This window comes from Uloborus diversus, chromosome 6 (assembly GCF_026930045.1).
Source record: "Uloborus diversus isolate 005 chromosome 6, Udiv.v.3.1, whole genome shotgun sequence".
Taxonomy (NCBI): domain Eukaryota; kingdom Metazoa; phylum Arthropoda; class Arachnida; order Araneae; family Uloboridae; genus Uloborus; species Uloborus diversus.
In genome coordinates this window covers 35,507,832-35,521,731 of record NC_072736.1, presented here as the reverse complement: position 1 = coordinate 35,521,731, position 13,900 = coordinate 35,507,832, and the positions used below count along the sequence as shown (strand labels likewise).

At 32.9% G+C, this 13,900-nt stretch overlaps 1 protein-coding gene across 1 annotated transcript in view; it reads right to left on the bottom strand.

The window, feature by feature from the left end:
* Positions 1 to 13,900, bottom strand: part of LOC129223853 (arrestin domain-containing protein 3-like) — a 98,473-nt gene that overhangs the window by 72,864 nt on the left and 11,709 nt on the right. Inside the window, exon 2 of the mRNA XM_054858215.1 lies at positions 1,369 to 1,503. Within this exon, the coding sequence (XP_054714190.1) occupies positions 1,369 to 1,503 (135 nt within the window). The remainder of the gene's footprint in view (positions 1 to 1,368; positions 1,504 to 13,900) is intronic.

Sequence of the window (13,900 nt, the reverse complement as noted above, 5' to 3'; positions counted from 1 at the left end):
TACTTTTTTAAATATTAAAAATTGTACTACATTAAGCGATTTGGAAAATTCAAAGTTTTGAAAAAATTCAAATTATTTTTGGTATAGAAATTTAATTTTCTTTTCTTACTTCAAAAAAAGTTTATTTTTAATAATCTGACAGAAAACAATGTCTAAAATATTGCCGCGATCGATTTAAAATTGGATGGAAAAAGCGTTTTTTAAAAAATTAAAGTTTTGCAAAAAATTCAAATGATTCGTGATATTGAAATTTATTTTCCTTTTCTTTCTTAAAAACAATGTTTACTAATAGTACTCTGACAAAAGCAATGTCTAAAATATTGCCATGATCGACTTAATATAAGTTCGAGAAAGCGATTTTAGAAAGCTTCAAGCTTTGAAAAAAATTCAATAACTTGCGATGTAGAAAATTAACCTTCTTTTCTTTCTTAACAAGCTGATGTGTGCCTCACATGACTTCCTTTGATTCAATAGTTTACTCTCTAAATATCACCAACAGTGGCCAAATGGAAACCAGATAAAAAAAAAATTGCCAGATTTGTTGTCAAGTTGGCAACAAAACTTAGCGACCAAAAGACTGGCGATATATCGCCAAGTGTCCGCCAAATTATAACACCACTTGAGTTTACATCGAAGTTAACAATGATTTCCGCTCAAAAAGGGGCAAACGACCCCTTTAGAAACACCCGAATGCAATCAGAAGGGAGGTGCACAACTAGACCCCACTAGGAGTCTAGGTACCAAATTTCAACTTTCTAGGACTTACCGTTCTTGAGTTATGCGACATACATACACACGCACATACATGCATACGTACATACAGATGTCACGAGAAAACTGGTTGTAACTAACTCGGGAATCGTCAAATTGGATATTTCGCGTGTCTATACGTTCTTAGGCACTTATCTACGTGTGGTCGATTCGAAAAAAAAAAAAAAAACTCAACATTCATTCGGGGGTGAGCAAAATGGAAATTAAGGTCGATTTTTGAGTGAAAAATTTTTCGCGAATACAATACTTCCTTTTTTGTAAAAGGAAGAAAAAATAATGTACTCTGCCAAAAAACAATGCCTAAAATGTGACGCGATAGTCTAAAAATGGGCTCAAGATTTTAGAAGATTTAAAATTTTGAAAATTTTTTTAATTGACATATGAAAAAAAGAAATTTAACCTTCTTTTCTTTCTTAAAATAAGATTTATTAATAGTTCTCTGACAAAACACAATGCCCAAAATGTTGCGCGATCGGCTGAAAAGGCGCGTTAGATCGACTGGACGATCGCGACCGTCGGGTTGCGAGTGCTGCTTCAGGCATCGAGAAATAGCAGGATAGTTGCAGAACATTTTACCAGCAGGAATTTCTTTCTTACCATTAATTCTGTGATTGCTATCGCCCAGCAATTTCATCCGGAAGTCGATGTAATTTTCTTTGTCATTGTGACTTCCTCCGCTGCCACGGTCACTCAAACGAACCACTCCTTCGCCCACGACGTGCAAGTACAGACCTTCAAAAAGAAAGGAAAACAATATTTAGTGCTTTTGAAATGGGGGAAAACAATGTGAGAAGCGACTATTGCTGACAAGTGCTGTCTCTGTAAATTTTTGGAGATGCGTAAATAATACTTGCGCGTGAATAACATGCACATATTTTATTATTTTTCAATCAACGTTGTTGTCCAGAAATCTTGGGAACAATGTAACAGCACTTCTTAGAAGTATTAAAAAATTTTCTTTTCTTTTTTTTAATCTTCAGAAAAGCACGAGCAGAAATTCGTAACATGTATGACGTGGTTGTCAGAGTAGTAAAGATTCAAAACTTTCAATAGTTTCATGAAGTAGAATTGTGTGTGAGTAAGGAACTTGCAGGAATATTCTAAAGTAGTGGTACCCGCACGGCTTTGCCCGTAGTTGAAAATTAAAAGGTCATTCGGTTCGCCTGTATATTTACAAATAATGGGTGACGAATTTCTCGTCTATTGGCTATGTTCATTCGCTCTCCCATTCCACGTCATGATAATTTCGTAATTTACTTGTCCAGTTCATGATAATTTTGCTCCGGAAAGTGTTCTTAAAATTGAAATAGAAAAAGAGCAAAATCGAATTTTCAAAAAATCGCTTCGAGGTGCACACTCCCATGCTACAAACTAACTTTGTGCCAAATTTCATGAAAATCGGCCGAACGGTCTAGGCGCTGTGCGCGTCACAGACATCCAACAGACATCCAGACATCCAGACAGAGAGACTTTATGAGCTTTATTATTAGTAAAGAAAAAAATGAAAAAGTTAAAACCACATATCAATGAAACTTTAGTTGGTATCAGGGTTGCCAGATGAAAATTTAGGATAATAGCCAAACAGCTTCGTAAAATTAACCAAAAATAGCAACCTGCCGGAAAACTGCAACAACTCTAGAAGAAGTAAGCGGCCCTTCAGTTATATTTGGGAAACTTCAATTGCACTCATACTAAAGTACTTATTAAACATTTCCTGTGCTTTATACGAAAAATTTATTGATTCTATTTTTAAATTGCTTTAAAATTTTATAAATGTATTGTTTAAATAACTGCTACAATTTTCTTTTTAAATTTTCTGATCAATAAATCATACATTTCTTTGTATTAATCATGTTATAAACGATAAGTAGGAAGCGAAATGTAGATAGGTTTGGATATTGCTTTTGATTTTTTTTTACCCATGTGTGATCAAAAATAGCCGAAAGAGCCACTTTAGCCAAACCTGGCAACCCTTTATAACTTTATTTTACACGTATAGACAAAAATGGAGGAGGGGGCGTGGCACGATCTGGTGAAGGGACACCGTCATAAATATGGGACCCATGCTGTGGCTTAATTTTGAACCATTTCATACTTTTTTTTATGCAGTCGTTGAGGTAAAAGGCCACAAGATGGAATTATGTAGTCAGAGCAACATAAGTATACAGTAAACTAGGCTTGATCATTTAAAAATTGTCTTTGAAAAATGTAGATCAGTTCAATAATATCAATTAATAAAAATATTTTCATGTTGTTACTCCTTATATTTGTGTACTTTTCTTCGAAGAGCAATGCCTTTATTCTAAGTTTTAGTAAGTAAAAGTGGACCAGGTAGTGTTTAGTAACTCAATTTTCTTTTACCAAACTTACATTGTGTATTTTATACTGAGCAGATGTAGCTCTTGATAGCGGGTTATTCTGAAGAAACGAAAATTAACGAAAAAATACGTTTATTATCGAAAAAATTAAAAGTACTTACACATGATCTTCGCTTGGAAGACATTTGTTTTATTTTAAAAAAAAATCGTTTCAGTTTTATAAAATCCTTAAAGAGCTTCTTTCTAAATGGAAAACGAATTGATGACTTTCTTTAACTCCAATTTAATGATAATAGTGCCTTGGAGTAAGTAAAGAAACTTTAAATATTTTTACCCCAAGTTTGTTGCGAACTGAAGCAATTTTAAAAAACTAAAAAAACACGCTTTAGTAGCAAAATGAACTAAAAAGTTAAAAATAATCTTTGGATGACAAGTATATAAAGTAACTGACCAAACACTTAATTTTACCGTAATAGAAAAAAAGCGTTGTCTTAAATTTCTTCCGCTTGTTATGCAAAAAATGCAATTGCTGAGGGAAAAAATAAAGCGGCTGTAATTTATCTGTAAAGCGGCTAGTTTAATAAATCTTGATTTTGCTTGTTTTTGGCAATTTGATTCAATAAAGCAGTTGACTCAATTGACCACTGATTCAATTAACCGGGTCCACTGTATCAAAACTAACAAATATATTTCCATTGCTTACCTTTTATGTAAACTTATTTATTTGTTTTGTTACTTAATTTTGAACATTTGCATTAGTACAGTTAGAAAATTTCAGAACTGTCAGTCAGTTACCGTATGTCAGTCAGTTACTAAGCTGTTCTAATTACTGTAATTCTTTATTGTAGCAATATTTTCCAACTCAAATGCCATGGGTCGAAAGTTTATTCATTGTTCTTTGATCTTGATTTGAATTTAATAAAAATTCCTTTTACTTTCAGAAAAATCTTTTATTGATTCAGTATTAGTTTTCACATTGGTTGCATTCATGTCAGTCAGTTACCATACTTAAAAAAAAAAAAAAAAATCTAAAACCACCCAATATGTATTTTGAAAATTCAATTATATCATGAAATCCAGCTTAAAAAGTACAATAATCGAGGAAAAAATATCTTTTTAAAAATTAATATTTTGTGTTTTATGTTTCAAAATACTTATTGTTTTGCTCTGTGAATGTCTGTCAGTTACCCGTGGAATTGCCCAACTAATTCTGGATTTCATCTTTACTAATAATAAAGCTGAAAGTCCTTCTGTCTGAAGTTTGGATCTTTGTGACGCGCATAGCGCCAATGGCCGTTCGGCGGATTTTTATGAAATTTGGCACAAAATTAGTTTGTTGCCTGGAAGTGTGCATTTCGAAGCCATTTTTCGAAAATTCGGTTTTAGTCCTTTTCTATTCCAAGTTTAAGAAAATTTTACCGAGCAAATTATCATAACATGGACGAGTAAATTACCATAACATATGCGAGCAAATTGGCGAGAACTTCATCATCCATTATTTGTAAATATACCGGCGAACAAAATGAACTTTTAATTTTCTACTACGGGCAAAGCCGTGCGGTAAGAAACTGGTAAGAAATAGAATAAAACTCATTTGAAAAATTATCTTAAATTTCAACAGCAACAATCATGATGATTGTTACAGCTAGTGAGGCTTTTTATGATGATTACTTTTTTTTCCCGGCTGTTTTTATTCTCTATTAATGAATATGCAACTGTAGTCATTTATCGACTACATTAGTGACCAATAAATGGATCCCCCCCCCCACTCTCATAAAGTCATTTTGAGCTTAATAAGTTCAGAAAAATTAGAGGGTGGAATCAGATGAAATCTTTTACAGAGATAGTTAAGGCTTTTAAAAAATGTGTATATATTGGTCTGAAAAATAAGAATATTTATTTGAATGGTAAGCATTACCCTCACTTAAGCGTAGTGAAGGAATGACGAATTAATTAAAATTTGTTTCTAGTAGTTACGCCTAACTGATATTTGAGTTTATTCACTTTCAAATCTTCTCAAACGAGGAAGTAACTTATGATTATCCAGTTTTCATTCATTATTTTACTGCAAAAACAGATTCGAGGGAATGACGAATACCAAAAGCCTTATGTGGTTTTATATTTTCATATAGATTCCTGGAACGAATTTCCAACAGCTCAGAGGCACAAATATGCTGCAATATTTTTCTGGGTTACCAGCTGTAAATTACTAGACTTTTTGTGAAAAAAAAAAAGTCTTTGCAATTCTGGGAAGGAAATTTAATGTTGTAAGGGAATGACGTTTCCCGCTGGGGACAAATTTTAAAATAATTTGGTTCAGTAATTTATAATGAATATTTAATTTCAAATTATTTTATACTCAAATAATTATATATTTTGAAATAAAAAGCACAAAAATGTTCACTTATTGTTTGTTTGTTTAGAAATAATTTTTGTTTATTTCTTACTAATAGTGGGGAAAAGTGAGGAATACCATTTTGGTACTTCATACTTACATTAAATTTATTTGAAATAAAATATAGAAATTTTAATTATTTAACCCCCTAAAAATATGTGTATGAGTCCGAAAATATTCGTAAACACTAACAAGGACATAAAAATGACCGTTTTTTTGAGAATGATCCAAAAATAAAGTGTGAAGCAAGATTTATATTATGTGATTGTCAAAACCATATTTTGTGAAAGCCCAAAACAAGCCCAATTGAGTCAGTGAGAAGCAAAGGGATGAAAGTGCCAAATTTAAAAAAAATGGGGGAAACCAGTGCAAATGGTAGTTGAACCTCTCCTCTGTCTTTGGGGCAAGAGATACACTGTTTCATTACATACAATTTCTGCCAGTAACACATCTCGCAAAAACCAGGAACGGTAGACATTTTCAAGTTTTGAGTAGAATTCGTCTAAAGTTCCGGTCCTTGGAAGGCTTTCATTAAAAAGTTTTTAAAAATCATGGTGCATAGCAGTACCTACCAGGACTACTAGTACTACACTGTAAAAAATTTGCGAAACGTTACTGTGTATTTCCATGTAACGTTTCGGAACTTCAATGGTTTTTATCCACTTCCTGGAAGTATCAAGTATCATTGTCGAAAAGTTTCCCGAATTGCTACAAGTTGCCCGAATTCAGACTTCTGTCTGTTGTAAAAAATATTTTCAGCTCTCAGTTTATAGATTAACTGGCAGTATTTATAAGGTATATCGGCTTCAGTTCGATTACAGCTAGTCCATGCTGATTAAACTCTCAAAGGGAGCGAATTACCATGGACTACGTAGCTTTTCAAGAATTGCAATCAAGTGAGTTGCTTGATACTCAATTGCAATTCTTGCTTAGCTTTGGATATGTTTGCAATACTGATTTTGGAACTCTTTTGATAAATCAGGAAGGTGCCAAGCAGTTATATAATTCCTACCTAAGATTACTCTGAAGTTCCAGACATTTAACAGGCTTTAATGGGAAGGTTTCTGGGTTTTTCAGGATGGTTACTGAATTTTAGCGGAAAACGTTCCTGGTTTTTGCGAGATGTGTTACTGGCAGAAATCGTATGTAATGAAACAGTGTATCTCTTGCCCCAAAGACAGAGGAGAGGTTCAACTACCATTTGCACTGGTTTCCCCCATTTTTTTAAATTTGGCACTTTCATCCTTTTGCTTCTCGCTGCTTTTATTGAAGCAACAGTAAATTTCCCCATGGCATTAAACACAGTAAGGCATTAATGCTTTATCAGTATGTCGTAGGTAACGCCCACGATTTTATAAGAAGCTGACCACCTGTTAAATCTTGCCTAATGTTTTCATCACAATTCACAAGCATTATTTCATGAACTTCTTTTCATCCTTAACCTTCATAGATGAATATTAAAGATCGTGAAAGTATTTTATGCCATATATAATGCTACCACTGGCAGAAGATTTTTCAAAAAAAAAAAAAAAAATGCGTTGGAGGACTGATCATCATCGATGACCTTGCTGCTCAACCTTGGATCCGCAAGAAGATTCTGTTCTTGTTTGGTTCAGCTTCATCTGCTGGAAGGCCACTCGAGTTCGTTATACGCCCTCTGATGTCAAAACTAGCAGTTCATAGCAGCTGCGAGTTTTTATAAGAAGAAAACAAAAGTGAATATGAAGGTTGGATGAAATTGAAAAAAACAGCTTGGTTTTTCTATTATATTCAATCAAAATAGCACTGCTGTGTAGCCACGTAATATATGCATTGAACAATAATAAATTTTGATTGAAACATTTGTTGTATTTATGCATTTATGCGTGTCAAAACAATTCAGAGGACTGACAACCAAAAGGTCTCCTTCATAATTTTTTTTTAATGCAAATGTTTTTTCAAAGGGATTTCTATTAGGTCTGTGCTATGATACGGTCCATTGCATACAACTGTTTTCTCTCTTTAATTTTTCGTTTCGTTGCAAAGTTTTGTGGATGGTTTTAAAAAAATCATAGACTTTACATTGCTTAATTTATTTGCACCGATGTGAAATTTTTACATTATGTATTTGCACTTTATTTCAGGACTTTTAAACTTTGGCCTATTTTTATTTGAATACTAGCTGCATTGCCCGGCTTTGCACGGTCTACCTCAAAAATAAAAGTTTTGTGAAGTGACGTATGTTCAACAATCAGGTTTCAATTAGAGAAAAAAAAATTCTACAAAATTTCCTGTCAAAATAATAATTCTTAAAGAAAGAAAACGGCAAATCAAAAGTTCCAGAAAAAATTGAACGCAACCCTCTATTAATACAACTAAAATACTCCCCCCAAAAAAAGAAAGAAAATAAATCCCAAATAATAATCAAAAGGGGAAATTTTTATCTCAAAACGAAAACAAAATCGCGCAAACAATAGTTTTCTCGATATGAAAATGGAGTTCTATTAGGCTTAAAAGTGCTTTTTAATTTTTTCCCGAAGATTTTACAGTTTTTTCTTTTTGAAATTCGAAGGAAGTGAATGAACTCTATCGGTATTTTTCGCGGGCTTTCGAATGGCGCCAAAATAGAACTGGTCGGATAACTATTTCGGGTAGAAAGAGCCGTTTAATGCCATTTTTGGGCTTTAAAATTAAAATTCGAACGGTTCGGTTCTTTTTTAGCGTTTGAAACCCCCCCCCCCTACGTTCCTTCTCGGGTGCTCAAGTACCTTCCTGCCAAATTTGATCGGGTTCCGACGTAAACTGGATTTGTGTAGGGAACATACACACATACATATGTACAGTGGCTCCCAAAAGTGTTCGTACACCTTGAAATTTTGTAGTAAGACCAAAGTAACGCGAAATTGAATTTGAATATGAAGTCCATTTTTTTTCACACCATTCCTATTCCATTCTTAATAAAACCCAGTAGCTTTTTTCAAAATATTGCCAGATTTAATTTTTGAAATTTTTCAAAAAACGATGAGACAGAGAAAAAATACACCACAAAAGTCATCGTACACTGATATTTTTGAATAAATTCATGATTAAAATTATCATATGTCGTTTTTTTAAAATTATTTTTGCATTGTGACGACACCGTAAAGTCATTTGGCTTTAATTTTTGTTTATTTATTTATTAATATTTTCCTGAAGTTTTGTTGAAAATAGATATTAGATCTTATAATTAAATACCCATTCCAAAATTTTAACTTTAACGAATAAATAATGGCGTATTTCATTGAAAATCGTACGTGTACGAACACTTTTGGGAACCTCTGTATACAGGATACAGTCGAGTCCGGATTTACGCGAAGGATGCGTTCCAAGACTCCTCGCGTAAGTTGAAATTTCGCGTTGTGGAAAAATACATGCATACACATTTTTTAAAGCATACCAAATACTTTTAGGCACTTATAAACACCCCTCAAACTGCTCTAAAGCATTCCTTAATCATTACAGTTTCTTCTATAAAGAACTTAACTTATACTGTATTAAAAAAAAAAAAAAAAAAAAAAAAAACTGTTTTTCAACATGAAATACTTAAGATGCACAAAATGAATGACCAATGGGAATAAAAGATATAAAATAAACCAACACGGTACGCACTGCATGCAGTAAAATTAAAATGATGCACAAAATAGTAGATACAGTACAGTAGATACAGTAGCATTATTTACGAGTTAAAAAATGAGGATACTAGTGATGATTTATGCTCCAAGATCAGATCGTTAGTCTTATCTAATACATTTTTAAGTACGTTTCACCTTTTATTTGAAACGTTTCAATTTGTGGCTATATCTCCTCTACCTGATCTTTTAATTAGTCCACGATGCAAGAGCGCGCGTAGCTTCCATTTTCATAGTTTATACTTTGCTAGACTGCTCTGCAGGCTTCAATATTGAAACTAAGTTCTAAACTTTTACGGACATCTTTTTGTTTTGACTTTTAATTATACATATGAAAGCTTCACTCATACTTATTGTCGCGCTACCTTCGACGTTTTGTAATTGTTCAAGCATATCGAGAATCTTAGCCTTTTTAAACTTTTTTTTATCAGAAACTTTCTTTTTCTTCACATTTTCAAACTTTAGATGAAGGTGACACTAAGGTGCCATTATGGTTATTTAATGCACTAGACTAGTTTGGCGTGGGAACTTTGGCTGTCAGTGATGCTCAAAGGGACATAATTAAGGGTAATAACATTCACGAAATCAATATTTAGTAGCCAATAACGAAACTGATACTTCCTTCTAAAAAAATTCATGTTGTGGGCGAAAAATTCGTTAGCTATAAAATTCGTTACTCGTGAAAAATTCGCGTTATAGCCATTTCGCGTAAGTCGGATCGCGTTGTAGCGGGAGTCGACTGTATTCCGTTTTAACCTGTAAGACCTTTATTTTCGCAACTGTTAGTCCTAAATGTATACTTCCAATTGCAAAAAATGTTCAAAATCAGATGCAGAGTTAAGATATTAAAAGTTTGAAATAAAAATATAAATAAGTCAAAAAATACAAAAATTAACTTTTTCTTGGGCCCTAGGTCCCCTTACTAATATTTAGAGAAATAATCTCCTTTGAAAACTTACTGACACAAAAAACTTGACACTTGGGCGATCAAAACTCAAAGAGCTATCCCAGTTAAAAGTTTTAAGGGACCATACAGAAGATTAGATTGGAACTTATCGCCCTTTCAGAAGAATGACAGATCGACAAAGTAAGAAAAACAAGGTATTTATATTTCTCACTGTTATTCAAAAATAAATATCAATGTTATGCTGTGATATGCAAAAACGCACTTCAAAACCTTGAACAATTTGAAAAACCACACTCTATGCACACATACAATTTTAAACACTTTTTAAACGCTATATGTTCTCTCAAAAAGTGTGTTTGACAACGAGTGAAAAGTAGTGTAAGTCACCAAACGCTGCGTCTCATATCTCGGTGAATATTGGTTGTAATAATTTCAAATGTTTTGTGTTGGAATTATTTTTCAATGGAGATTATTTCCCTGAATATAAATTAAGGGATCTAGGGCTCGTATGAAAAGTTAAATTTTGAATTTTTTGACTTGTTTTTATTTTTACTTAAAACTTTCAATATCTTAACTCTGCATCTGATTTTGAACAATTTTGCAATTGGAAGTATACATCTAGGACCAACGGTTGCGAAAATAAAGGTCTTGCAGATTAAAACTGAACAGTATATTCTTTGTTTTATTTATATGGATAAGGGACTACTTTGTGTCATTATATGAGGTATATACTTTCTAAAAAACATTTTGCTTGAAAGATAATGATTTGTAGGTGTGGCAATCGTTGGTTTGTTCGTGTGATGGTCAGGGGCGGATATAGACTACCATTTTAGGGGGGGGGGTAATGCTAAAGAATGACCTCCCCCTCGCCCCAAACGAACTACGGGTTTGGGCACGAAAAATTTCTGAAATGCTTTGGTGTCAATAAACAGGACAAAATCGGTCAGGAATAGGCCTTCTAATAGGCATAAACGTGGCAAATTTATTTTATAATCAATGAAAGAAGAAATTTCAAAAATATACTTTCAAAAATAATTAATGAATCGAAAAGACAGTTGAAATAGTTTATATTTTATTCATACAGTGCTTGACACAATGTGGACGGATACTATTGTCGACGGTTTAGAGGGGGAGTTGGGGCATGACCCCCATGACCCTCCCCTTGTATATGCCACTGGTGACTGTACGGTCACACCGCAACACGAACAAATTCAATTTTTTTTTTAAGTTCAAAAAGGATTTTTAGAAAGTTGATTCTTTGTATTATGATATGATAGTTTTTTTTTGTTTCACATGTATAAAATCAGAAAAAAAAATCTCAGTGTTCAAAACTCTCAATTTTAATTGCACAGCATAACAAGTTTTCTATCATTTTTATTTTGTAGTGAATATTACAAAGTAGGACGAGAAAGTTCCACAGTAGCCTTCAAACTGAAACTTCAGTGTTGAAGTACAGTTGAATGCTGAGGTGAAAATCTAATCTTTTTTAGCAATCATTAAATTTTCGTATTTCAATCTTTCTCAGGGAAGAATGAGCTAATGAATTTTGTTTGCAAGTGATAATAAACAAAAATCAAGTGTTGCCACCGAAGAAATTACAACCGAAATAAAATATCAATTAATTTGAAGCAATCAATACTGCAGACGATAAACCCCATTAGTTGGTTCCTACTGCCAACTAAGTGGAAAATAAATATTAAAATCTTGACAGCAGAGTGCATTATTAATAATAATAGGAATAAATTCTACAGTTCTTTTTAAAGTCAAATGTACTAAGAAATATTACGCAGCTAACTCATATTGCTTTATATAAGTTACCCTAGATTGCTGTACTCCTTTATTTTTCTAAATGGCTACTTGCATATATTCTAGGAGGTTTAAACTGCCCCACCCGAAAAACGGAAATTAAATCTTTTCATACAATGTTTCAAAAATTAGCTTTCTCTATGTTTTTGAGGCAATAATTAAGGTTATTTCCCTTTTGATTTACTAACACATTAAATTTCTGCTTAGAGCCGAAAAGTTTTTCTACTTTACATTAGCTTTGAGTGAACGTGCAATAACATAAAAATTCTATCCTTCATGCTTCATTATTCCCTAATCTCGTGAACTTAATAAGAATTAACCATTAATTAAAAATGCCCATTAGAAGAAAAAGCAAAGCTCTTCCGTTGATGATAACTGAAATTATTTCACTAAATTCTATATTTAGCTTCGATCAATAAAATCTACAGAATAGTGTCTTCTGTACAATGTTTTCGCATTGAAAATACAGTAGGGTAGACGGGGCACGTTTACGCATGGGGCACGTTTATGCAGTGCCCCCTTTTCAAAACGAATTATAACTAGAGAGCCAACAGTCATCACATATTGATTCTGCTCCCTAGCAAATGTCCTCACAAGTTTTTGAGCATCGGTGGAGCTTTGGTCTAGCATGCAGAAAAAATAATCTGTTTTCTACCAAGTCGAGTAAATTTTGAGTTGAACGTTTTGAAGCTTATTGTGAATAAATAATAATTCGTTAAAAAAGAACAAAGATATAAAAATTAGCAGAATTTTATCCTTTTCTGAGACCTGTATTTGTATGAACTGAAGTGTTCTTAAGTATTTTTGCACGTTAAAAATGAATCCAAACTTGGCGACGGGGTAAGTTTACGCGTTGACGTCAGAGCACCTTTACACACGTTCTTACTGTGTCTTACTTCTAAACGTGCCCTGACGCTTTTTTCACTCCGAACTGTCTCAAAACCTTTTAGTATTTTCAGGCTATTTAGTTTTGAAAATCACCACTTAATTTTTAATTGAGTTACAAATTCGTTTCTGATAGCTTACAGTCATGTAGTGCTGTCTGCATGTCCGTTCAGCTTTTACTTTATACAGTATTCACTTTGTAATAAAATTGCTTTATTTTAACAATGGTAAGACATTATGTTCAAAACACTAGCAGAACCACGTTCGGTGTCAAAATAAATATGCGTAAACGTGCCCCGGTGTCCGGGGCAAGTTTACACAACCGACTTGGACTCAAAAATAATTTTTTAACTGTTAAAAACACAAGTTGAGCAACAACTGAATATACCAATTTTGACTCCATTAACTGCTTTATAAAACTGCAGTGTCTAAAATTTCATAAGTTAAAACATACAATTTAGAAAATTCATTGAAAAAAATCCGCGTAAACGTGTCCCGATCTACCCTACATATAATCATACGAAAAGCGGGTAAATTTCAATATGTAGAATCTTGGTACTGGGACTATATAAAAGGATTGCGTTGGAAAGGGGGGGGGGGGGACTTTCTTCACTATATGCTCTGAATGTAATTTTTCTCTGAATGTCCTAAATCTTTCCTTTCTGCCTTCTACTCTCTTCATACTTGTATTAAGACAGTAATATATTTTTTTTCTTTGTTCTTTTTTATTTTGCTACAGACAAATTTTACACCATTTTTTTAAGAAATGGATAAGAATTTTTAAAAAATTTTTGAAAACAAAATTTAGTCAAGCGTATTTTCGCTATTTGTAATTCAGATAAAATTTTAGCAACGTCCGAAATGTTCCTAAAAAATTAAAAATGAGTAAAATGTCAACCATTCTAAATGTTAAAAATCAAAATATTTCAGATCTCTTTTCTTGCCATTCTCTGTTTCATCCTAAAAGAGTTTTTTTTTTTATGGAATCAATCACTGTTATGATCTTTACTGTTTTCCTATATTTTACTAAGGGGGAGGGATTTAAGATTTTAAGGGTATTTTTTATTACTTTAAGTACTATTATTATTCCTAGTACTTAAAGGATTCTCGAAATGGCTAGGTCGCAAAGCCCCACGACACACCAAAGACCTTCCCATGAAATGACTGTATG